The sequence below is a fragment of the Notolepis coatsorum genome, assembly GCF_963971535.1.
Source record: "Notolepis coatsorum genome assembly, chromosome: 19".
NCBI classification, from domain to species: Eukaryota; Metazoa; Chordata; class Actinopteri; order Aulopiformes; family Paralepididae; genus Notolepis; species Notolepis coatsorum.
In genome coordinates this window covers 1,955,466-1,981,638 of record NC_140183.1, presented here as the reverse complement: position 1 = coordinate 1,981,638, position 26,173 = coordinate 1,955,466, and the positions used below count along the sequence as shown (strand labels likewise).

At 43.3% G+C, this 26,173-nt stretch overlaps 1 protein-coding gene across 1 annotated transcript in view; it reads right to left on the bottom strand.

Moving 5' to 3' along the window:
* The window catches only part of eif3ea (eukaryotic translation initiation factor 3, subunit E, a), a gene marked incomplete at its 3' end in the record, with an annotated part of 112,629 nt that overhangs the window by 65,435 nt on the left and 21,021 nt on the right, over positions 1-26,173 (bottom strand). The window contains 2 exon segments of the mRNA XM_084335915.1: positions 18,586-18,690; positions 19,920-19,962. Coding sequence (XP_084192041.1) covers positions 18,586-18,690; positions 19,920-19,962 — 148 coding nt within the window.

Sequence of the window (26,173 nt, the reverse complement as noted above, 5' to 3'; positions counted from 1 at the left end):
ATGGGGGCGGGCCGCGCTCACCTCGCAGCACCAGAGAGAGAGAGAGAGAGCGAGAGAGAGCGAGAGAGAGAGCGAGAGAGAGAGAGAGAGGGGAAAACCCATCCCACAGCTCCTCTGACTCTGGCCTGACCTCAGGACAAATCCCTTGTGAAAATACTGTGGTCCTCTGCTGGCCTCTCTTAGGGGAAAGATAATGAAGTGTACCACTACTAGTACTACTACTACTACTACTACTGCTGCCGGTGGTGGTTTCTCAAACACATGTCTAAGAGCTTTGATCAACAAAGCTCATGAGGGGAGGGAGAGAGATACACACACGGAGGGAAAGGGAGAGATGGGGAGAGATAGAGAGAGAGCTAGAGAGAGAGATAGAGAGAGCTAGAGAGAGACACACACAGAGGGAGACAGTGAGACACAGACGAGAGAGACAGAGGGAGAAAGACAGAGAGGGAGATAGGGAAGGGAAGGACAGAAAGAGAGGGAGAAAGACAGAGAGGGAGATAGGGAAGGGAAGGACAGAAAGAGAGGGAGAAAGACAGAGAGGGAGATAGGGAAGGGAAGGACAGAAAGAGAGGGAGAGGGACAGAGGGGGAGAGAGGAAAATACAAGAGGGAGACGGACAGAGGGAGGGAGAGACACACAGAAAGGGAGAGACAAGAGAGAGACAGAGGGGGGAGGCAGAGAGAGAGAGAGAAAGTGCATGAGAGACACAGATATAGGGAGGGACAGAAAGAGGGAGGGGGACATAGAGGGGGAGAAAGAGTGAAATTTGATTTGATTTTGATTTGAAAGAGGAAAAGAGGGGGACAGGTACAGAGAGTGAGAGCAAGAGAGAAAGAGCAGGAGAGAAAATGTATATTTCACCATATCACTTTGAAAAAGAGGTAACTAGTCTCCATCTTTATATTTTGTCATTTGTACAAAATGGTTGGGACTGCACTCTAAATGTGTTGCTGGTCATCAATCACTTTATATAATACATATATAATATATATAAGTGATTGATGACCAGCAACACATTTAGAGTGCAGATATATGATGCGATCAGTCATCCAGCACTTATAAAGTTTTGTCTTGCTTATTTCTGTATGTGCACTCTGCACTGTAAATGAAAGAAGCCTCCGCTGCCTTTTCGAGTTCATATAAAGGTTTGAGATTAAATGACGTCCACTAACCTGGTATCAGTAGCACTAATCTATACACAATAAGGGCAGTTAACTAAGATCTGCTTTCCAAATAATTTTGAGAAGAGTGTTATTCAACTAATTATTCAAAACGTGAATAATTAAAATAATCTCCAACAATCAACCTAAAAAAGGGAAAATCCACCCTAAAATAGAATTGACACGTTGTTTTTATAACACTGCACAGCTCGGTTTCAATCTGTGAATATAAACATGTCTCAGACTCTGGTGATGATTATGTACCCATAACCCGAGGAGATATGGGTAAATGTTCCGATTCAGAGACGTAAGCCCTATGTTTAAATAGAAGTCATTTGGATGCAACAACTCAAACTAAATTTCGACAGGCCCACAGATCCATCGGCATGGACCAACTCTGGGAAAAGTGTCGCTTGATGACGTCACAAATTCAGTCTTGATGTCTCGATTTCCATCTTAGGGAGACAGTTGGCTATATTTGTTGTAAACGGATTGCTTTTGTTTAAATATGCACAGTTCCACCCAAATACAGTTTTCTATTGTTGTTCTATGGTCCGAATGCATGTCCAACCTCACATAACTCTGCAAAGTCCATGTTCACCGTTTCTCTCGGCTCCCGTCATGATTACATCCATCAGTGTTACGTTGTAATGAGTCCGACCTCCTTTGATTGACAGGCAGTCAAGCTCGTTAGATTTCAAGGAAGACAATAATAGACCAATCAGTTTGAAGCACAAGGGCACATGTACACGCCTCCAGGGCACCATCTTCGCATTATTTGCGCGCTGGAAGAACACGCGATGCCCAATTCTCAGGAACCCCTTTTCTCCTACTCTATAGCGCCGATTTCATCAACTGGTGGTCAAAATCTCCCAATGGATACCTTTAACCGCCATGGGAATAGCACGTCGTATATTCTGTTCAGTGTGGATTTCCCCTTTAAAAAACAAAACATCCTGCCGCGTTACAAAAGACAACTCTGCCGCCCGTTATCGCAAGAAAAAACGCATTGAAATATATGAAACCGACGCTAACGAGCCACATCTTTGAAAAAGGATAATCACCCTCAAAAAAAGATTGCAGGCTGCTACCGTTTTTGATTACCCAAAAAAACGGGGGGGGGGGGGGGGGGGGTTAAAATAAACAAAATAATCAAGTAATCAAACGCAGGTTGAAAGAATTCCTCTGAACCTTCTGCGCGGCAATCATGGCAGCAGCATGCTGGGTGGGGCTCCCCCCCGCGGCCCCTGGGAAGCCCAGGCAGCTCAAGATAACACCAAACACCAGACACAGTGACATGAGTCAAGCAGGAAGCCAGGGGCGGGTGTCTGCTGTATGGCCGGAGAAGCCCAGACGCTAACCACACGACTCCCCCCCCCCCCCCCCCCCCCCCCCCCGTTTCCACTGAGCTCGGACAGGCCCTGTGGACGGGACCGCTGAGACACGACAGAGCCGCCGGCAGAGGAAACGCCAAAAAAAGACCCGGGTTTCCGTTGGAATTCCCAGTAATTGGGGGGGGAAAGTGGATTATTAGGGTAAAAAGTTTTTTAGACTAGGAAAGAGCATTTTTATATATATACATTCAAATGGACTGCTGCTGCGAGAGGAGGGCAGGTAGGGTTTTCCACTGAAGAAGAAAACACTAGGATGCAGTCGGTCCGTTCAGCCGCAACAGCAGAATCCAACTACACTTAGTCGCGAGAAAGATCAGCGTTGAGGCAGCGGGGGGGGGGGGGGGGGGGGGCTGGCCGTACCGCCAGTAGAAAGGTCAGCATTTCATCTCTACAAGTGTTTTGTTTTGTTTGTTCTTTTCTCTCCCCCTCTTGGAAGTCCCTGCCCTCAGTCTGGCTGACCTCCGGGTCATTAGAGCAGCTCTCTACACACTGCCCGCTTTCACTCTCCGCCACGGTGGACCAGTCTCAGTACCTGGGGCTTTCCAGCAGCAGTCACCTGAAGTTTCCATTGGTTTTGCGAAATGGGGCACATTTTCACTGACTGACCAGCAACAATAAATTGACTGTGCTTGGGACCTGGGGGCCACATTGTAACAGGACCTGAGGGGCCACACTGTAACAGGACCTGAGGGGCCACACTGTAACAGGACCTGGGGGCCACACTGTAACAGGAGCTGAGGGCCACACAGACTGTAACAGGACCTGAGGGCCCCACTGTAACAGGACCTGAGGGCCCCACTGTAACAGGAGCTGAGGGCCACACAGACTGTAACAGGAGCTGAGGGCCACACAGACTGTAACAGGACCTGAGGGCCCCACTGTAACAGGAGCTGAGGGCCACACAGACTGTAACAGGACCTGAGGGCCACACTGTAATAGGACCTGGGGGCCACACTGTAACAGGACCTGGGGGCCCCACTGTAACAGGACCTGAGGGCCCCACTGTAACAGGAGCTGAGGGCCACACAGACTGTAACAGGAGCTGAGGGCCACACAGACTGTAACAGGACCTGAGGGCCACACAGACTGTAACAGGACCTGAGGGCCACACAGACTGTAACAGGAGCTGGGGGCCACACAGACTGTAACAGGAGCTGAGGGCCACACAGACTGTAACAGGAGCTGAGGGCCACACAGACTGTAACAGGAGCTGAGGGCCACACAGACTGTAACAGGACCTGAGGGCCACACAGACTGTAACAGGTGCTGAGGGCCACAGACTGTAACAGGAGCTGAGGGCCACACATACTGTAACAGGAGCTGAGGGCCACACAGACTGTAACAGGAGCTGAGGGCCACACAGACTGTAACAGGACCTGAGGGGCCACACAGACTGTAACAGGAGCTGAGGGCCACACAGACTGTAACAGGAGCTGAGGGCCACACAGACTGTAACAGGAGCTGAGGGCCACACAGACTGTAACAGGAGCTGAGGGCCACACAGACTGTAACAGGAGCTGAGGGCCACACAGACTGTAACAGGAGCTGAGGGCCACACAGACTGTAACAGGAGCTGAGGGCCACACAGACTGTAACAGGAGCTGAGGGCCACACAGACTGTAACAGGAGCTGAGGGCCACACAGACTGTAACAGGAGCTGAGGGCCACACAGACTGTAACAGGACCTGAGGGCCACACAGACTAACAGGAGCTGAGGGCCACACAGACTGTAACAGGACCTGAGGGCCACACAGACTGTAACAGGAGCTGAGGGCCACACAGACTGTAACAGGACCTGAGGGCCACACAGACTGTAACAGGAGCTGAGGGGCCACACAGACTGTAACAGGAGCTGAGGGCCACACAGACTGTAACAGGAGCTGAGGGCCACAGACTGTAACAGGACCTGAGGGCCACACAGACTGTAACAGGAGCTGAGGGCCACACAGACTGTAACAGGAGCTGAGGGCCACACAGACTGTAACAGGAGCTGAGGGCCACACAGACTGTAACAGGACCTGAGGGCCACACAGACTGTAACAGGAGCTGAGGGCCACACAGACTGTAACAGGAGCTGAGGGCCACACAGACTGTAACAGGACCTGAGGGCCACACAGACTGTAACAGGACCTGAGGGCCACACAGACTGTAACAGGACCTGAGGGCCACACAGACTGTAACAGGACCTGAGGGCCACACAGACTGTAACAGGAGCTGAGGGCCACACAGACTGTAACAGGACCTGGGGGCCACACAGACTGTAACAGGAGCTGAGGGCCACACAGACTGTAACAGGAGCTGAGGGCCACACAGAGTGTAACAGGAGCTGAGGGCCACACAGACTGTAACAGGACCTGAGGGCCACACAGACTGTAACAGGAGCTGAGGGCCACACAGACTGTAACAGGAGCTGAGGGCCACACAGACTGTAACAGGAGCTGAGGGCCACACAGACTGTAACAGGAGCTGAGGGCCACACAGACTGTAACAGGACCTGAGGGCCACACAGACTGTAACAGGACCTGGGGGCCACACAGACTGTAACAGGAGCTGAGGGGCCACACAGACTGTAACAGGACCTGAGGGCCACACCGGGTGTTTATGGAGCCTCACCTCTCCCAGGAGAGGGGGGGGGGGCTGAAGATGGGAGGTCCACATTACACAGAAAACAGACGAGGGGGGGAGAGTAGTATAAAGACTCCCACCATTTCTCCCCCCCCCCCTTTCTGAAAAGCCTCTTGCATTGTCAAGAGTAAGCAACAGATATCTAGTTACACCGCCTGTCCAGACTGGAACCTAAAATGAGGGGTCTAACGATTTGAATGGTAAAAAAAATAAAAAAATCAATGCTGGACTTAGAACAACATACCTCAATTAGAGCAATTTTGGTTTATTTAGAGTGAGTTGCAAACCCATAAACAACTGTTGTCAGGATGGTGGGGGCATATCTGTTGCAAGACTTTCTTGTTATTATGTGTTTTTTTGGGTGGGAGAGGCCTGCGATGGGAAATTCTGAGCCATCATCTTGTCTTGAGATGTATTTTTCTTGCGTTTGGATCCGAGTACATCGACTAGACAAGGCATCATCAGAAAGTACCCGACTGCTCTTGGGAGAGATGTTTATAGCGGAGAGAGGTCCCATCACCACGCAAAGCGTCTGCCAAGTTTTTCAGTGGAGGACACTACGCCCCCCCCCCACCCCCAACGTGCATGACTAGCTAAAGTCACTGACATTGTCAAGAACAGAGACGAGGCAGGAGTGGATCAAATGTCAATTAGAAGGAGGAAGAAAACATGGGCCTAATGTTTTTCATTCTAATGAACAGACAAAATGTTGATTTGATTCTTGCCCGTTCTTTTGGGACTGGCTTTTGGCGCGGCTCTCCGCTTCACCGCAGAGTTCAATTAAGACAAACAAAAACAGAAAAATCAAGTGAGTGACACTTGCAAACCGCTGCCTGTGTACTGCAGGCTGGCTGCGTCGGGTAGAACAGGACACTGAGATGGCAGGCAGCAGGGAGAACCGTTATTGGAGAATTGCCCAGTACTAAAATTTGATTTGAAGAGCAATGTGCAACATGTCAGAAATCAAAATGCAATGACATGATTTTCTGCATTTTTGGCACAGTAAATATCTCGAATGGAGTAAAATGGTTCATATCACATCGTTTTTGTCCAGTGTCTCCAAACTAATGGTCCAAGTCTAATGGATCAAATCAAAACTGCGTTATCAGCGGATACTTGCAGTTAAACCTGCAGTAGGCGACTTCTAATTGTTAAAAGGTAGTCAACGATGAGTAGAATAATGTGAGAATTTCAGCAACCATCACAGCCACAATACTGAGTAATGCCTTCCAAAGCTTTAAGTTTGGCTCGGACTTCTAACCAATCAGGGAAGCTGCCAGGGGAAGGCCTAATTGGCAGCTGCGGTTGTTACACCGCTAGTTATACTAGTTATATAGACCTGTGCAGAGAAACATGGCTGCCAAAAATAATGCAAGACCGGCAACGATAAGGTATGAAACAAATTTTGGAAATTTGTTTTAATGTTAATATATTCAGAGACTATATAATGAAGACAGTTTTGAACCAAATCCATAACGCTGAAGATGGTGACAAAGAAACTACTTGCTAAAAAATAAACGTATTCAGAGAAAATGATTAAATGTGATATTTTTATATATATATATATATATATATATATATATTAGGGCTGTCAGTTTATCGCGTTAATTTGATTAATTAATTACACAGCCAATTATAGCGTTATGAAAATTAACTCAACATTTATACCCTTGGGAGTCCAAGGGCCTGTTTGAACCAGTTGGCGGAGAACAAAAGGATTTATAATTTCTCCCAAATGCTCAAAGTTTCAGAAATCGGTAAAAATAGACAAGACATTTTCGAGTGCTTTGAGATGATACATGTCTCCTTACTTGCTAAACTTTATACGACTTGTAAATATGTTTAATTCTTGCTAAATTGTATAGTTCTAAATTATCCCTGTATTCATGGGAACTACAACGCGTCACGTACATGCACGCACACACACAAACAGCGGCGTGTGCGTTGATAGGTGTTAAATCTATCTATTCTACTTGCTAAACTTTATACGACTTGTATATATATTTTTTTGTTTAAATCTCATTCATTCCATAAGAACGTAGAATAAACATTTACAAACTTCATTAACACTTCCTCACGGCCACGGTTCCGGTGCCCCGGAACCCTGTTGCGTGCCACCACCCACTTCAATGACAGAGCTCTCATATTTGCGAACGCATAAACTATATCTTAAATTATGGCTATGTGTCTAATATGGCCGTCGCTTATCAATGACTTGTTTGCAGTCAACATTGTCGAAGCGGATTTCTATTTTTTAAATAATAATTATTATCATTATAATTTTCTTTTTTTATCGGTTCATTTCCGTTTTATACCATTTTGAAAAACGCTCGTTTTTTGAAGTTCCATAAAGAAATAAAGATTGTGATAATGGCCCGTTACTGGAATACACAAAAAAGTCATTTTTCTGCCTATTTATGAATCGTTTTCAAATAAACGCTAGCTTATCGATAGTATATGTGTACTTATGCACGCTATAGAAGCGTGCTGAAAAATCGCTTATCTTATTTCCTGATCGCACACACAGACACATACATATGGCACACGCTGATATATAGGTGAAAATAGCTCCGATTATCCCAAGACTGGTAAAATAGATTCCTTAACTCAGATGTTCTCCAAAAAGATTATTCCAATTCCTGATCGCCATTCCAAATATCGATTGCGTTTATTGATCCAACGCTGGGTACTGGAAACACACATTTTCCGCTGTTCTGGTGGTGGGCGATTACTTGGATCGTCTCCGGTTACTTGTCTGACAAGTAATATGTGGAAGCAGGACTTTTTTTTCTCCATGCGTTTCATTCAATCCAATGGGGTGCAGTACCATCCGGAGAGACGATAGGGGGCGGTATTTTCCCTGTTCGAGTTCAGACAGATCCCCACTGGTAACGTGAGGCTAGATTGATGAAAAAATTATGGAAATCGATAATAAAAAAAATAACGATTAAAAACGAGATCTCTCGTCGGTGGCACTCAACGGTTGGCATGAACTAACGAGAAACCTCGTCGCTGGCACTCAAAGTGTAAAGAGCTGTTGTGTCGTTGTCGAGAGCATAATGTTAGGTCTTCTCTTCAATATGAAAGAGAAAAGGTCCTTCAGAAAAGAACATTCTTAGTCAAACTATATGAGACTAACATTCTGAATATTAGTTAACTACCGTAATTGGCACATTTAAAAAAAAAAAAAAAAATCTTTTCCCATGTGACTATCCTTCTGCAACATAATGCAGAATGACCTCTTTAGGAATCTAATGCTCATGAAAGACCAAAACATATTTAAATGCCAGAGATGTGGTTATGATCCAGCACATTCAGTATGTGTGTGTGTGTGTGTGGGTGGGGGGGGTCCACATTAAAAACCACAAATGTACCCCCCCACCTCAAGTAAGTCCATAACGACAGATTAGTAGATACATCAACTGAGAGGGAAATGCCCCAGCAGCATAGAGGGACAGTAAGACGGTCAGGCATGAAGTTCTGACAAACAAAGACACTGAAGACACAGCAGGGCTGGAGAGTGTTTTTATAAGATTCTGATCATTTAATCCCAAGACATCGTGGCACCTTGCTCAGAGCAGGGAGGTCACAGGCTGTCCATTCCAAAGGCTTATAGCTATATAATGTTACTACAGTCTATTGTGACCCACACTCCCCTCCCTTCACACTTGGTGTGCCACTAACCCCTCTAAAAGGGCTTTCCCCTAGATTCAGAATGACAATTGAGCACCTCAGACAAATAACTGTATAAGTCTGTTTTAGGTTTTCAGAAGAACAATGTTTTAAACTATGATCTAAAGATGGTAAGTTGTGATCATTAATAGTTAAAGACCGTAGAGGTTGAGTACTTTATTATCTAAAGATGGTAAGTTAGAGTGTTGTGATCATCATTAATAGTTAAAGACAGTAGAGGTTGAGTAGTTCCTTGGGACATATCACATGCATACTCTCAAGTGATTTAGAATAACATTAACTTCACAACTGCAAATAGATACATGTCCAAAATAAAATTCTTATGTGGTTCTTCAGTGCAAGGGTTCAATTGATAGGACGGTCATTCCTTTAAAGATTGTCATTTGGCTGGTACACCTTGTGTACACCAATGGCTGATGTCAGATCCCTGGATCAAATCATGGAAATCATCTGACGAGCATTCTACCTTTCTGAGTCCCACGCCACTGTCCTCACACTCTCTCACACAGACCTATTCAAACTCGACACCACAAGCATTCTAAAATGTGCCCAAGTTCATTTCCTGTTGCAGTGTTTGCTAATGTCATTAGCCGACAGGAAATACACTTGGGCGCAAGCCGTTCCCCTGGCAATGGAATTCCACTCAGGTCTATACATGACAAAATTATCAAAATTCAATGGCAGCCATCTTAGGTGTTTCACGAATTAACTGACAGAGAGGTCCTTTCTATCCCTCCTTGGTCCACTCAAGAGTCTTTCCCCCTGTCTAGTTCATCTTTCACTCATTTCTGAGGGCAGTGGGAGAGAAGCCACAAACACCAGAGACCGGCAGGCAATGACTCCTTTGTTTACAGAGGAACTAAGAAGTACGCGTGTGTAAGAGGATCCTGCCAGGACTCTCGGTGAACTGAGAAACCCACTTTCCATAAGCATTTCCACTGTTGAAAATGATTTAATCCACCTCTTAATCCACCTCTCTACTTTCTCACACCGTTGGATCATCCTTTTAAGATTTTATTCAAAAACAGAGTGTAATTTGACTTGAAACAACTTTTATTTATTTTTTATTAGTTGGAAAATAATTCTTTTTTAAATTAGCCTGTGATGCGCAAATATTAAAGTGTTTCCCCCGCTTAACCCTTTCACTGCCACACGACAGCCGGTTAACCCTTTCACTGCCACACGACAGAAGGTTAGCCCTTTACTATCACACAACCGACGGCGATGCTCCATCATTAGCTCCGCATCCGCGGAGCTAATGATGCCAATGATGGAGCATCGCCGTCGGCTAACCTTCTGTATCGTCACAGTGAAAGGGTTAAACGGCTGTCGTGTGGCAGTGAAAGGGTTAAAACAACTGCTGCTTTTTTTTTATGTTGCATGATCACGTTGAATAGGCTACATCGACCCCTTGAGGCGTATGAATCATGTAGGCAAAAGCTTGTGGATTTTAGTTGTTGGTGACTGAACCTTTTCCTGCACGTTAACCTCTTAACCATTTCTGTGCCGCACTGTTTGGTTAATTTACCTTTAGAATGCCGGCCTTTCTAGTCGTTTCCTTTGTCGCTGCACTATGTTTGCGAAGCTGTGTGTGTGTTCTGTATTATAGCTGTAGAGACACGGTGTGGCTCATTTCCACAAACATTACTTGTAGTCCAGCGTGGGAATAATAGTTTGTTTCCACACGCTGTAGTTTGTAGTTTATTACACGCTAAACGGCACGCATTTCCAAGATAATAGTATTTTTTCATAGATTGCGAGATAAAATGCGTTATGTGCAATAAGCCTAGGGCTGGGCGATATGGCCTCTAAATGATATCGCGATATTTTTTGGCCATATCACGATACATATCGCGATATTTTGACATTTCCTCTAAAACACTTAAAAATGCTTGATTTAACCCTTTGATGCATACAGTCACACCAATATGATGATTATATTAATAAGTCCCTGCAACATATGTTTGCATTATTAAACCATGAATATGCTTTAAAAAATTATTAAATGAAAATGTACTAAGAGTAGTCTACTGACACACTAATAAAAAAAAATATTTACATCTAAGACAATTTATATAAAAACTGTGTTTTCATTACCGTGTTTTCTATCCACTTTAGCCAAACACATATATATATATATATACACACACACTACTGTGAGAAAATAATAACACACAAAGGGATAATGGCTTATAGCAGACTTATACTAATATTTCAGATAATGAAATTAAATGTTTATATCATCAACTATCCCGTTAGTATTTATACTGTAACGTTTGGCTACTTTAAATCATTGAATGTAGAGAGAGAGGGAGAGAGAGAGAGAGAGAGAGAGAGAGAGAGAACACGCGAGAGCCAGCCCACGCGAGAGAGCCAGCCCCCCCCCCCCCCGCATAGAATGTACCTTACCTTAGCCAGAAATTATTCCAAGAAGAATAATTCAAGTGATCGCATCGCCATCGCGATTACCAGTGTATATGTCTATAGACGTTTCGATGGTCAAATACGCTTAGGCAATGGAATTTCTAGGCGATCAATGTGAATCTATGTCCCAGCAGGAGGAGTGGCCACTGGCCAAGCAGAAATGAAAGCTAGAGTGTGATTCAACCCAAGCCATCGCAGTTCAGACACGGACGATACCGCCACCTGGTGATAGTCGATCGGCATTGCAGATCTAATGTGTGGGGATGGTCGAAAATGATGCAGATCGCTCTGGGCAAGTCTGTAGAGCGGGGATCAAAGTAAAAAGATCAAATGATCCAAAAACGACTTTACGTTTTTTTGGCACAGACCGTGTCAAAAACGAAGATTCTCGTTTCTGTGCCCCAACGGTTCAGTGCCGTAAGCGAAGATTCTCGTTTCTGGGTCGTTTTTCCTTTATTTCGATTTTAATACCCGATTCATTCTCAGGGTGATGTGTGTTGGCTGAAAATGCATAGTGGGAATCCGAAGGTGCAGTACCGGCCGCATCCTACCAGGCGGCGGTATCAAGCTACATTTCTAACACTGTATCCTCTGCTGTGGAACGACTCCAGGTCTCGGATTTCATTTCTTGTTCTCGGCGAAGCACACAGTTCAGCCGGTCACATCGAAGCCCGTCAATTATGCTTGATCCGTATGTTATGGTTGTTTATAACATCGATCAAATGGGGATTGGATCTACCAGATGGCGATCAAGAAATTGGAATATTCTTTTTGCATTACTTTCGGCCGAAGGTAAGAGTGATTGGACGTCAATTCTAGCTTTTTTTCTTTTTTGCATCTTGACCGGAAGAAACCCAGTGTCAAATAAGTCCGTGGCAGACGTTAAATAATTTATTTAGTATGGGTGATATGTTGATCAGAGCAGTTTATATGTATAATTATAATCAAACACGCTGAAACTCACCGCAGCTTCCTCGTAGCGTTGGGCGATCAGCGTGGAGCAGAAAGTTCGTTATTATGGGATGTCGATCTTGTTGGTCCAGTTCCAGGTTGTATAATACTATATACGTCCAAATCATGTTTATCGAGTTATTGGCAACGGATCGCTATCCAGTGTATCAAGCTGGAGTCCCGCGAGCGATGGCGAGTGGCCGGATGAAATATGGGTGAGCACCACTTCCGGCCGCTCACTTCCAGTTTTGGCGATTCGCCGATCGGCCACCAGATGGCGGTCTTGAACCGTTGGAGAGTTGAGGAGATCAACAGCAAGTCTCAAGTCTCCGAAATATGATTGCCATGACAGATTTTTGAAATATTGATCTCAAAGACGCTGTACGACGTCATTGGCAGATTAAACATGGCGAGCAATGACGTCTAAAGTCGTCCTTGGCGATTAAAGGGTTAAAAACCAAATCCCACAATGCCTAGTGAACAATCCCATTTTCCTCAGCGAGTCGAGCGAGCAAGCAATCTGATCCGAGACACCGGGATGGCGACAAAATGTAGGGACGAGCAAAATTCACAGACTTGCTCTTCGATAGTCACTGGGAACTCCATAGTGAAGTTTGCAGACGACACAGTGGTGGTGGGGCTGATCTCGGACAACGACGAGAAGGCCTACCGGGACGAGGTTGAGGTACTGGAACGCTGGTGCCAGGACAACAGCCTGCTCCTGAACATTGGTAAAACCAAGGAGCTGATCATGGATTATAGGAGAGGACAGCAGGAGACACACACACCACTGATGATAAATGGGGCTACCGTGGACAGGGTGAGCAGCTTTAAGTACCTGGGGGTCCCACATCTCAGAGGATCTGACATGGTCAACACACATAGACAGTCGTAAAAAAGGCGAAGCAGCGCCTCTACCACCTGAGACAGTTAAGGAAGTTCAGAGTATCGGGGAAGATACTCCAGTCCTTCTACTCCGGAGCTGTAGAGCACATCTTGACTGGAAACATCACTGCCTGGTATGGAAACAGCACGGCACAGGACAAGAAGGCCCTACAGAGAGTGGTGCGCTCAGCCGAGCGTACCACGGGTATTGCACTACCTCCCCTGCAGGTTCTATACAACAAGAGGTGCAAATCCAGAGCCTGCAGAATAATGAAAGACCCCCACCACCCCAACAACAGCCTGTTCATGCTGCTGAGGTCAGGCAGACGCCTGCGAACCCCAGCTACTAGGACAGAGAGTCTTAGGCTCAGCTTCTTCCCCCAGGCCATCAGAGCCTTGAACAATGAACACTGAGTGCCACAGAACACTGATCTATCCACACACAAGCACACATGAGCACACACACGACACGCACGCTGTGCACGCTCACACACTAGCAGCCACTTTAACACTTAAACATGAGCACTTTACTAACATGAGCACTTATGGCCAAAAAGGAAAGGTCACTTTAAATTAGGATAACAGTAACAGTGTATTGCCCTACCTAAGCTACCTAGCATGTCCTATATGCCCTGTAAATAACTATGTACAGATACCGAGATGTCCCACCATGCTACCTGTTACCTGTTTATTGCACAATGTTGTTTTTTATTGGATTCTATTACATGTTGTACCACTGTATTGCACATCGTTGCGGGCAAGACCACCCGCATTTCATTGTATACTTGTATGCCGTGACAAATAAAACTCTTGACTTGACTTGACACTACTATTCAAAGTAAAGAAACGAGCCAAACCCCGAAATAAAGAGTAATATAATGTATTGTATACAGTTATGTCCCTGCAATTTACCATTATGGACAAATAAAGAAAACATGTTTCTTGTTGAGGTTTGGTAACTGAATGCACCAGGTCCTTTGCCAGTCACATACCTGTTTAAGTGATGAACTGCATTACTTGCGGTTGTTTTTAGAGATTTTAGAGCAGTTTTATACTTGTGCTACATGTTTTTGGCCTGTGCTACAAAACCATCAACCTCTGTAGCACCAGTGCTATGTGCAAAAATTGGAAACGACCCCCCCACCCCCCTTTCATGCGTTCATGATGGGACATAATACAGATAATGTGGACTTGAATCCGGAACAATAGCGGGTTCAGGCGAGGAACGGTCGGTAGAGTCCACAATGTAATAGACGTGTAGGGCTATTACTCAGCATTTCATGAATTACCCTAGACGGCCAGGGCTCTACAGTGCAACCATTTTACTCGCATTTGCCCCTAATAATATGTGTGCGAGAACCGGAAAAAGCAATGACTCGCACAGTGTGCGAGTGAAGATTACAGCCTCAGTCGTGCAAGAAAGCAAATGACCAATCGGAAGCTTTCGTTTGCTTGTTTACTTCCGGAAAGTCCGCCATTGCCCCATGCGAGACTTTTCCGAGACAGTTACATTAAGTTTTATGTAACTTATTCTAGTCTTACCAATAGCAATAGATTTTAGAACACCTAGATTTATCGATAGCAATAGTAATATAACGTTAATGTAACAAAACGAATGCCTTGCTTTGTTAATCATAACGTTGATGCAGTAGCGTATGTCGTTGTGTTGGCTGTAACGGACATGATAATAACATAACACTGTGTACACATTAAAATTGCGATAATCGATTCTAACATTTTCAAATCAGAAAGAAGAAAGAAAGAAAAACACAGATACTGTAGTTTACACTGTAAAGATATGATTGTCTGAGAGTTTAATCCCTTTTATTGTATTTTCTGTGCTCTGATACTCTGTGTACTGTAATGCTATTTGGAATTATTAGGAGGGGTGGGTGGGGGACACTGTACAACTGTACAAGCAAAACTGTACATTAGGGGTGGGAATCGCAAGAGACCTCGCGATACGACAGTATCGTGATACTCGATATATTGCGATTTATTTTTTATTTTTACTGCAAAGTAAAACTGTCAACATGTTTTATCTAATAAAATAAAGTTCAGTCTGTTCATCTCACTTCAATAATTTTTATTGCAGAACATGGTATTTTCTCAAGCAGACAAATGTAAACACTAATCTGTGTTGCATGTACCTGACAAACTGTTTGTATTACAGTCATATTCCAACTTAACTGAATGCACATGTGTGTGTGTGTGTGTGTGGACTACTGTACTATTACAGGTATTGAAATGAACAATGCAACTTCCTTATACAAATTCTTTTTTCTTTTTGAATAATTAAATATAGATACTTGGCGTCCCTGCATCGATACAGTATCACCACGCAAAGTATCGCGATACTACTACGTATCGATTTTTTTCCCCCACCCCTACTGTACATTGGAATATTGACAAAACCATACTTGGTAATTTACTGTACATTGGAGGGGGTTGGGTTAGGACATTTACAGGGGCCAATGTCAATGTCACTGCCTTTTTTATTAGGCCTAGTTGTTGGCTACAACTTTGCCACGGTAGGCATTAATCACTTAATAGTTCAAATCTGTGTCCCATTCCCGTTTGCACACACACACGCACACAGTGGGCCAGTGACTTTGGTGGTATGTGCTATTGCACAGATGTGTGTCCCGTTTGCACACGCATGCACAGTACAAATATACATTTATTTTTGGGGGGAAAATAAACTGTTACTTGAAATATTTTCACTGTGCTCCTAAATATTTTTGTGTGCTCCTAAATTTCTTTGTGTGCTCCTAATTTTTTTCATTTAGGAGCACATGTGCTCATTGGGAAAAAGGTTAGCGTAGAGCCCTGTAGACGGCTCTAAAACCATACTTATATTCACCACGGTATAACACGGGAACGTATGGATGGGAAAAATAATTTTTTTTTGCATCTTGACCGGAAGAAACCCAGTGTCAAATGACTAGTACTGTATCCATAGCTATAATATAGAATATGGTTATAGCTCTACAAACAAGGTGACCGTTTACATGCGGTTAATAGGTGGCATGAAGGGTTAAATAAAAAAGCTGTAGATGTGTTGATTCAGTTTGGCACCACATACTTATGTGAATCTGGGTTTTCTACTCTAGCATACCTGAAAAACAAATACAGAAACGGACTAAATGCTCAGCATGACCACAGAATAGCACTTCAACTTCAACCAGCCACATACCTCTCATTAGATTTCATTGTGCCATAGATGAAATATTATACCCCTTCTAGCATGATGTCAGGTCAGTAGAATTTTAAAATAAGTCAGTACAAATTAATCAGAATGTTGCTCAATGCTGGGGTTTAAGGTTGAGGGACTGGGGGAGGGGGTAAGAAATGGAGAGTTGAAAAAGGGGTGAGAAATAGAAAGGAGAGTAGAACATGTTTGTTCATTTAAAAGTGTTACAAAATTGTATGTACATGAGGTGATGAGCAACTTAACATTACAGTCTGATTATTGCTGTGATGTACTTGTATAATTAAATAAATACATTTCATATACATTTGAAATTCATAGTTTGTTGTGTTCTTTATCAGTAGTTTATAAATGTCTCGAGCTGAAAAAGTTTGGGAACCCCTGGTCTAGTGTGTTCATTCGATGGGTGAAATCTTCTTTCAGTGCCTCTGTGCCCGTTTGCTTAGGCAGTTAGCCTCGCTGGTATGCGCGCCATTAGTGTTAGCCACGCTTATTCTTTGCTTTTGAAAAGAGTATATGTATTATGTATATATATATATATATTATTTTTTTGCATAAGACTAAGAGGTTGGCAGTCGACTACGGCTCCTTTCGGTTGATTAGTCGACTATTTACTATCAAATAGCATTGTGAGGCTGAACAACAGGACCAATTGACTATACATGTGCTTAAATCTTTTTTAAATAAACATTTAGACTTTAATGGCTAAACATGATTTTGTAATTTTGCAACCGTGGGTCACAGGGTACTTTTAACCCTGTGAGGCCCAAATCAAAAAAGACATTAGCAACTTCAGAGGCCAGAGGGTGAGACCTATAAACGCATGAAGGGTGCCATAACTGAAAAAAAAGTTGAGAAACGCTAGTATATGGTGTGGCTCTTTGTGGTACCACAGTAATTTTTGTGGCTCTTAATCTCTGACTGGTTGGCCACCCCTGGTGTAGATGGTGATAATGATGGAATTGTCAAAAGAAAAAGAAAGACTATAATTAACCTGTTTTAACTTAACAATTGACATTCTTCTACTTCTATTTTCGGGTGGATTTTCCCACACACCCGAGCCCAGGAATCGTGACATGGAGCTATCTGGCTGGAGGGTTCAAATCAATGAGCTCTCTGCCAAGGCCCGGCCCAGCGACAGGAATAGAGACAGATTATAAAGTCTGCTGTTGGCTCAGTAAAAACCCCTAATGGGAGTCCTTGAACACCAGCCTCCCTCTTAATACAGAAGACGTGCAGGGAATTGAACCGGTGATGACATCAGCTTTTCACATTCAATCACTGATAATTTTCTCCCTCCACACAAGCGCAGGCCTTTTGAGAAATTAAAAGTATTCTGGCAAACATGGACATCGAGTTGCATACAATTTCAATATTTCATAGCAAACAGTGCCGAGGCTAATATCTCAAAGAGAATACTTACCACAAGGTCGAAACCACTTGGCAGTTTGATCGACACCCTACTTGACCTATTATGTGCTTGCAATTTCGAGTTATAAAACCGAACAGCCAACGAGCGTCAGTTTCGAAAAAGTTACCACTTATGGTGAATTGTTGATGGTATTGTTATCAACTTTGGACCTGTACTAGATCAGGCTATGGACCCGCTGTGTTTTCCAGCTCATACCTCTAAGCTGGAACTCTTTTTTGCAGGCAACTATTTGCTAAATAATTCAGAAGTATAAAAAAAAGAAAAAAAATTATAATAAATAATAATAATAATAATGCACTCGAGTGATTCTTCTCTGTGAAAATTCTCAAAGTTCAGAATGTTTCCTTTCAAAAGAGGCCAGACTCATGCAGGTGCTATAAGTGTTTCAAGAATAACTTTCCAATTACTTTAGTATGCAATCAACAGGCCTTGTATTAACTATTAACATATATATATATATTACACACACATTTCCTTATTTTAGCTTGACAATACCATTTTGCTGCAATAAAAATTATTGGAATGATGTGAAGAGACTGAAAACGTGATCTTATTAAATACAACATATGTTATATATTTGTATTGCAGGTGAAAAAAGGTAATAAATCGCAATGTATTGCAATATTACAATACTGTGAATCTAGTATGGTGATAATATGGTATCGTGGGGCCTCTGGTGATCCCCCCCCCTAGTAGACAGTTGTAGAGTTGTAGTCTTCCCAGACGGGGTCCCTGAGACAGTCTGATCAGATGGGGCAGTCTAACTGTGCATCAATGCGGGGGTGGTCAACATGAAAAAAGACTCACCAGGACACGGAAGAAGTAGAGGTACTCAGCAGCGCCAGAGTAGTTTCCACACTCGTACTGGAACTTGGCATATCTATACAGAGTGTCCAGGTACTCCTGACGGAACTACAAGACAAACAGAACATCGTCATTATACTGTACCTGACCAATTCATAATGCATAATTAATACTCTTATTGTCCGAGGGGAAATCATTTATCTGCATTTGCCTCATGCTACAAGACAAACATAATATGATCAATGTCCGTTGTGTCAATTACAGCTCAATGAAATGATTAGGTAGCAGTCCCTATAAGACAAGGTATTGGTAATTTTTTCATCTACATAATTTCACAGTGCTGTAATTAACACAAGGAGTCAATGTCCCCCGATTACATCACTGGTGGCCATATTCAAACTCATTTACGGTCAATAACTGTGTGCGAAACTGTGGGATGCGTGTGACATTATGTGCAAAATAAATCAGCATTGTTCTTTTTGGTGAAGTGCCCCTTTAATCATAGATTGAATTTCATGAGGTGGTTCTATTCTATATATTTCACAGTGAAGGTGCAACACAACTCTTTCACTGTTTGGGGGGAAAACCCCCATTACATGCACAAGTGAAAAAGGAGAATCAGGGAAGCCACACGAAATGTAATAAAATCACCACAATTATATCCTTCGTAGCTTCACATAGCAACAAATTGGCACCTGTTGCGTTGTTTTCTATTCGACATGTGGTCATATAAAGTAAGGTCTGTTCAGCCGGGTCTGTGTGTCTCTCCTGCGTCTCCAGAGGACCAGCGCTGACGTCAGTGTGAACTGAGACCGCTCAGTGTGGCTTTTGACAGGCAGTGGGCGCGGAGCAGAGGCCTCAGGGCCGCCCTGGCCTTTCCCACCGCGCGCTGAGGGGCCCCTAGCCTGGGCTGTGTGTGTGTGTGTGTGTGCGGAGGTGCATTGAGGACAGGGCGCAGGTCAGCGGGATGCTGGGGTGGGAGGGGACCGATGGGAGGGGGGAGAGGGGAGGGGAGGGGTGGAAGCAAAACATCACGCCAAATATAGAATCTCCGGCATTCTTGTGGCTCTATCCACGAGTCCCGGGCTGTTCCATTTATTCTTAACAACCCACCACAGAATGTACATGTCCACAGACTTTTTTTTTTTTTTTTTGCAAGCCATACAAACCCCGAAAATGAGTTAAGGTTTTTGGGTAATTTCACGTGTCCCCTGCAGCCGCTCCCACTACGCCCCCCCCCCCCCCCCCCCCCTAAACACCCGTGGGTTCACGCGGGAGTCATGGGAAACCGTGTGGAGAGAGAAGAAGGCAGCAGCAGAGCCAGAGGGCCGACTTACGTTGTGCTTCTCCGCCAGATAGTCAAAGAGCATCCGTCCGTCCCTGGAAGAGAGAGAGAGACAGTTCTGTCATTAAACCGGAGTCGCCAGTTGGCAGGCGGCGCCCGCTGTCATTTGGAAAGCCTCGTTTCAGGTGTATCTTTCCACTTCTGGTCTGAATCAAGGGCAAATATATAAGTCTATTTCACTTTAAAAGAAAAACGTTTGATGGGCTGTTTGTCTTGGCTACTACAAATCTATAAGCCAGCCATGTCTATAAAAAAAGATTACAACTTCAATCTAGTGCATATACAATCAATCTGGATTTCTGGGTACAGACTTTGAGACTCTGGACGCTGGGAACTAGAAATGTCTCGCTCCACGTACATCTTTCTGTTCTAAAAGGCCGTTCTATGAAATATAAATTATTATTTTTTTGGCAAGGTGAATGCACATGTGCAATGTGGTGTGTGTGTGTTAGTGTTAGGGTTGGGTCGATGCAGATGGCTAACAGCCATCGGGCCACAGAGCCAATATTGGGATTCAACTGTAATTAACTGGTATATTCTGCAGTTACATCACTATGACTAGTATTTAAAATATGTGTATAATCAAATTATCTGCTTAATGAGGAGCTTTTAGGCTCTATGGAGGAAAAGTAAGGAATGACTGGGTGAGAAGGTGATGGGTTGGAATTCATTATCCAACACACATACAAATAAAAAATTATACACAAATATTATAGAACATTTTATAGGAGTAGCCCATAATACAGAAGTCAGACAATATTCTGTTCGAGCCCAGCGCTCCACATTGCTTTCAGTTTAGCTGGTCGTCCGTACTAATACACATTGGCCGTATTACGGGGAGGGAAACTGATGGGTGGGGATCGGGCGTTGTGGACAGCGACTCCTACAGGTCGGTTGGTGCGCCTGCGCAGTAGAATCAAGAAGCAATGGGGGCGGCGCCCCTCCAAAAGCGCAGACCCCTGACGCTGAAAGATCGAGCCGCGCAGGTGAAAAGATGCGACTGCTGTTACCTCGAGTATCGGAGGGGACTCGTGCTATGTATGACTTAGTCCACATTGCAGTCGGCTTGTGGGAGGCAAGAAACAGCGTTCGAGACAGGGGAGGGTTAAATTGGACGATACGAAATTGGGATGGGAGAAAAATTGAAAATGGGAGAAAAAGTGGATAAAAAAAGAAGTCAGACAATATTTAAACCTCTGGTCATAATGTCGGGTGAAAATAATTCTTACATCTTCTCACTTATTTCTTTATTTAACATCACAACTTACTCACTTGTTTCATCATTTTGGAGGGAATGGTCAATAATAATCGCCTTTATCCACAGCGCTTTGAAAGCGTAGGCCTCTCACACCCATTCACACACAGACGGCGAGCATGCAAGGTGATGACCTGCTCATCGGGAGCAGTTAGGGGTAGGGCTGTTCCCCATTTTCTCACCGCGGTTGTGTGTGTGGCTGGATGCGGTGGTACCGCACTTTAAAAATATATATATATATATTCTTTTTTTTATTAAGACAATCAAGTTTACCCGCGATCGCGATAAGAAACTAATTCTAACGTCGTAGGAGTCCCAAAACTATTTCAAACGTTTGATAATCTATCCATTTGTCCCTCAACATTCTGAAATGTGATCAAAGTTTACACACAAAAAAACATTCATAACAAACTGTAGCCTAACCTACAATAATTTTCATAAATGGGGAAATACTTACCTACCAAGTAATCTTTCAAACCAATCACTTTAGTTAATACTGTTAACCAGCCAACGGGTGCGTGCACTCTAAACACTACACGACCAGAGAAATAGACGTAATGATTTATATTGTGCATTATTTCCACTCGCTCCGTTTTGGTCATAACTTCAATGTTACTCTAACTTCCTTGAATTGTTGATTGTGGGCTGCAACCACAGAGGGGGCTGAGATATGCAAATCAGCATTACTACGTAGGCTAGCGAGGCAATTCTGTGGGTTAGTCAGTGTTGGTACAACCCCCACATTGCTAGAAAACAATGCTAACCACTGGAAAAGGCCATTTATAAAATAGAGCAACAGGGATCGACAGATTCTAATAATGTACTTTACTGTGTTGAGCAGCCTGATCGCACTTAAAATATGTAAATAAAGTACTAATAGGCTAAAATGGCTGGATATAATTTTGCCAAATCAGCATGGCTGTGAGTGTGAGTCTTTCACCTTTTAAATATCTAGCTTTGGCATGGATTGATTGTTTAGATCGCTAGCATGGCTAACAAACGCAAATATATTGTAGTCTGCGCCGTTGTTCTGACCAGGAGTCCGATACAGAGTAGTGATCCAGAGTAGTGATCCAGAGTACTGATCCAGAGTAGTGATCCAGAGTACTTATACAGAGTAGTGATCCAGAGTTACTGATCCAGAGTACTGATCCAGAGTACTGATCCAGAGTACTGATCCAGAGTACTGATCCGATCGACTGCTTTTACTGAACAGTATAGACTTAGTCCATCGGTTTGGGATCATAGGACAACAATTATTCAAATACAATAATTTGTTCTCCATTAGAGAGATCTAACAGGGTTCCCACGCTTGCCTTGAACGTTTTTTCCATGCTACCTCCTGATTTTCGAGGTACCATATTAAGTGATGATCTATAGGCCCCTGAAGCTTTCCGCCCCCATCCCCTCCCCTCACACACACACAACCCCCTAGGACACCCAACTACTTACTTGTGCCAGTCAAGTCTACATTGTAAATGCTTAGAGATTGTCTTATTGATAATATCAATGCATGAAATAATGCAACAAGCTGTAGATCAGTGGTCCCCAAACTACGGTCTGCGGGCCTGATCCGGCCCACCTCCACATTTGGCCCGGCCCCCTAGAGCCCTGGAGCTTTAAAAAAATAAATAAAAATAAAGATTTTTTGTTTAAGATGGCAGCATCCCCATTGTCGGTGCTGAATGTTTGTTAGTGTTTGATTTTTTGGGGGGGGGTTTTAGTACTTTTAAACATCCATTTTTAGTAAGTAGTAGTTTTCATTTGATCCTATACATTTTTCATTCACCGATTTGTGGACTTTTTTTTTGCGTCCTGAAAGGCGCCTTATAAATAAAATTCATTATTATTATTATTATCATCGAGGAGGGAAAAGACACTTTGGATAGTAGGGACTGCATCTCAGGGCTGTACGCTAAGCTTTTTCACTAGGGGCATACTTGCCCCTAAATGAGAAATTTAGGGGCAAAAAATATTTTTTAGAGGCACATTTTTTAATAACAATTTTACCATTATTAAAAAAAATATGTTCCTCCTGCCTCATTACTGTGGTCCTTTTATTTAACATTTAAGTGCGTTTGTTTTCAGGTTTGTATCTTTTATAATGAACCAACTGAGAGTGTGTAAATCACTAATAGAACAAAAACAACAAACTGTGTGTGTGTGTGCGCGCGCTTGTGTAGTGCTCCTTGAATGAGATCATCACAACACACACACACCATTAATCAGGAGGAGAAGAAACTCTGCATACATTTGTTTCACAATGAAAAGTGCTTTAGAAATCAAATGAATTATTATTATTGTAAATAACCTCATGAAAGGTTTATTATTTGTATGGGTAATTACCTGCTTCATATTTGTGATGTTACTGGTTTCAGTGTGTGCCTAAAGTGATCAATGTGTTGGGCCGTTTATAGAGATATATGCCAATTAATGTTTATGTATATCCGGGACTTTTTTTTTATAAGAATTGAGAGGTATTTGTATATATGACCTTTATTTTGAAAACTGTTGCAACGCAACCTTATTTACATTTGCGCTTTTGACAGTGAAATGTTCAGTCCAACTTAGCTCGAAGGAAAGACTAATAAAAAAGGTTTAATTGACCCGTATGAGGCTCTTACGGTAGGACTTTGATTGTTTATAGAAGTGGAATGTAATACTATGCAAAACGAGAAATAAACAGTGATTTTACCAGCAGTCATTTCATTTCATATACGGGGAACCGACAATTATTAGTATTATATTATTTGCATATCGTCTCATTATTAGATAGATAGGTTGATACTTTATTGATCCGCGGTGTCAATTTAAGTAGACAGTATTTCACGTCCTAATAGTGGGGTACTCACGTAATGCATGGCTGATCCTGAACGTTAGAAGTTTCCGTGTCCCCGTCAATCAATCATCACATCATCACGTCAATCATCATCATCTTATCATCTCTCCACATCGGACGTGGTTGTCATAAAATTGACTGATATCCATTATCCACTCCGTTGTTCTTGCGGAGCAAGAGCCATATTATTATTTAAAGGAAGCGGCCACATTCAGTTTCGTTTCGCTAGGAATTATGGGATTTGATGTTGGATGTATAGACTACGCAGATAGGGACATGGTCTTTAATCGCACGATAGACTACAAGTTCCAAGTATATAGCGTGACCCAGATTCACTCCGCGCAAATCTTTTTTTTCACTCAGGCTATCGGTGATCGCAGTAAGTTCATTCATTGCCGACAGATTCTTTCATAGCACCACGACATTGTGTCGCACTGACAGCTCGCGTGAGTGGCGTCATCACACGCCTTGGATAATTTAGGAGTGAAATGCGAATGTAAGGCTTGAAAGCACTACTCGCAAGCCCGCCCCCAGATAATATTTACCAATCGCAACGGCCAATTAAAGGGGCAATTCGCGATCATATCATCGCAGTGTACAGGCCTGCATCTCTGCCTGTCCTGGCCAGGAAACACTTTGCAACTGTGATCTCCTCTGGTAATAGTTGGATATTGTAATGTGTGGCGAGGGGTTGCAGCAATTCCACTGAGAGAAACTGGTCTGAGGCTGGATAACATGCCTGTATGCCTCTCATAAGTTGTTCTCCAACTCATGAGAACCTGCTCTCAAGCTCTTGCAGCATTCTGTCGAGGACTGGATAGAACAGTCTCTGTCTCAGCTGATCTCCTGAGCTGAGGTCTGAGCTTGTGCCACAAGATGACTCAACTACATACTCGTCCATCCTTTTCTGCTTCCTCCTTTGGCTGGTAGTATGTTCCTCAATCCCAAGGCCATTACATATGGCCTTTGTCCTGTCATACATGTCCACTGCCATCTCTGAGGTGCGATAACCTTTGAGTGTGTCCTGCACTGTGCTTTTAAATAGTACAGAGCTAGAGCTAGGTGGTCTGTAGGTACTGTATATTTATTTCATAAATAGTGTTATTTATTTCATTAATAGTGTTATTATTTATTTCCTGACTATTTTTTTTTCTGTGAAGATCCCGGAAAGGGTTATTAATATTTGGTTGTGTGGCTTTCTGGAAAACAATAAATGTTTACGTTTAGGCACCACTGCGATCGTCACACTTTTTCTGTTACAAACTGACCCTGGCCCCCACCAGAGAAGGGAAAAGTTTGGAGACCCCTGCTGTAGATGAACAACAATTTATTGAACTGGAACTTTGAGACACATGAGCACTGGGATTGATATATGTTCTCTCTTCCACTCCTCTCCCATCTCATCCTGTCCTCTTCTCTCCACACCTCCCCTCTCGTGTCTGCTCCTGTCTTCTCTTCCTACTCTTCTCAACTCCTCTCCCTTTTCCTCCGTCATCCTCTACTCTCTTATCCTCTTCTTCTCCTCTTTCATCTTCGCCCCTCTTCTCTTCCTCCTCCCTCTTCTCTTCTGTGCCTTCCTGGCTCCTCCCCCTCTCCACTCCTCTTCCTCCTCTCTACAGTCTGAATATCTGAATGGTCATTATCAATGATTTTTCAAAAATGTCACCCCAAATGTTCCTATTATTAGTATCATTTATTTAACGGAAGAAAAAAAATGAAAAATCACAAAATAGTTAAAAGTAGAACAAGACTAGACTGGTCATGTCAACTAGTATAGAAGTAATGTCACAGCCTAATGTGAAAATGTATTGGTAGTTAGCTAGCAATCCAAGCTAGCCAACACTAGCTAGTTAGTTAGCAATAGCAAGCTGAATGTTGGCTAGCAAGATTGTACTGCATGTGCTTGCTAACCATCATTAATGAATCCAAATTCAAAACAAACTCCCCTAAATGTGGTGAATAACACGGTTTTAGGAAAAGTCAATGAGTGAAATAGTGGGGATCAAACATAGTTCTAGTATTTTAAAAGCAAGGTAAAAATTACCTCAGCAATTCTAGTGTTAAGCTGCTAGCTAGCAAGATTGCACTGCTTACTAACTAACGTTGATACACCCAGGTTTACCACAGTTAAAACACAGCTACTTGCATAAGA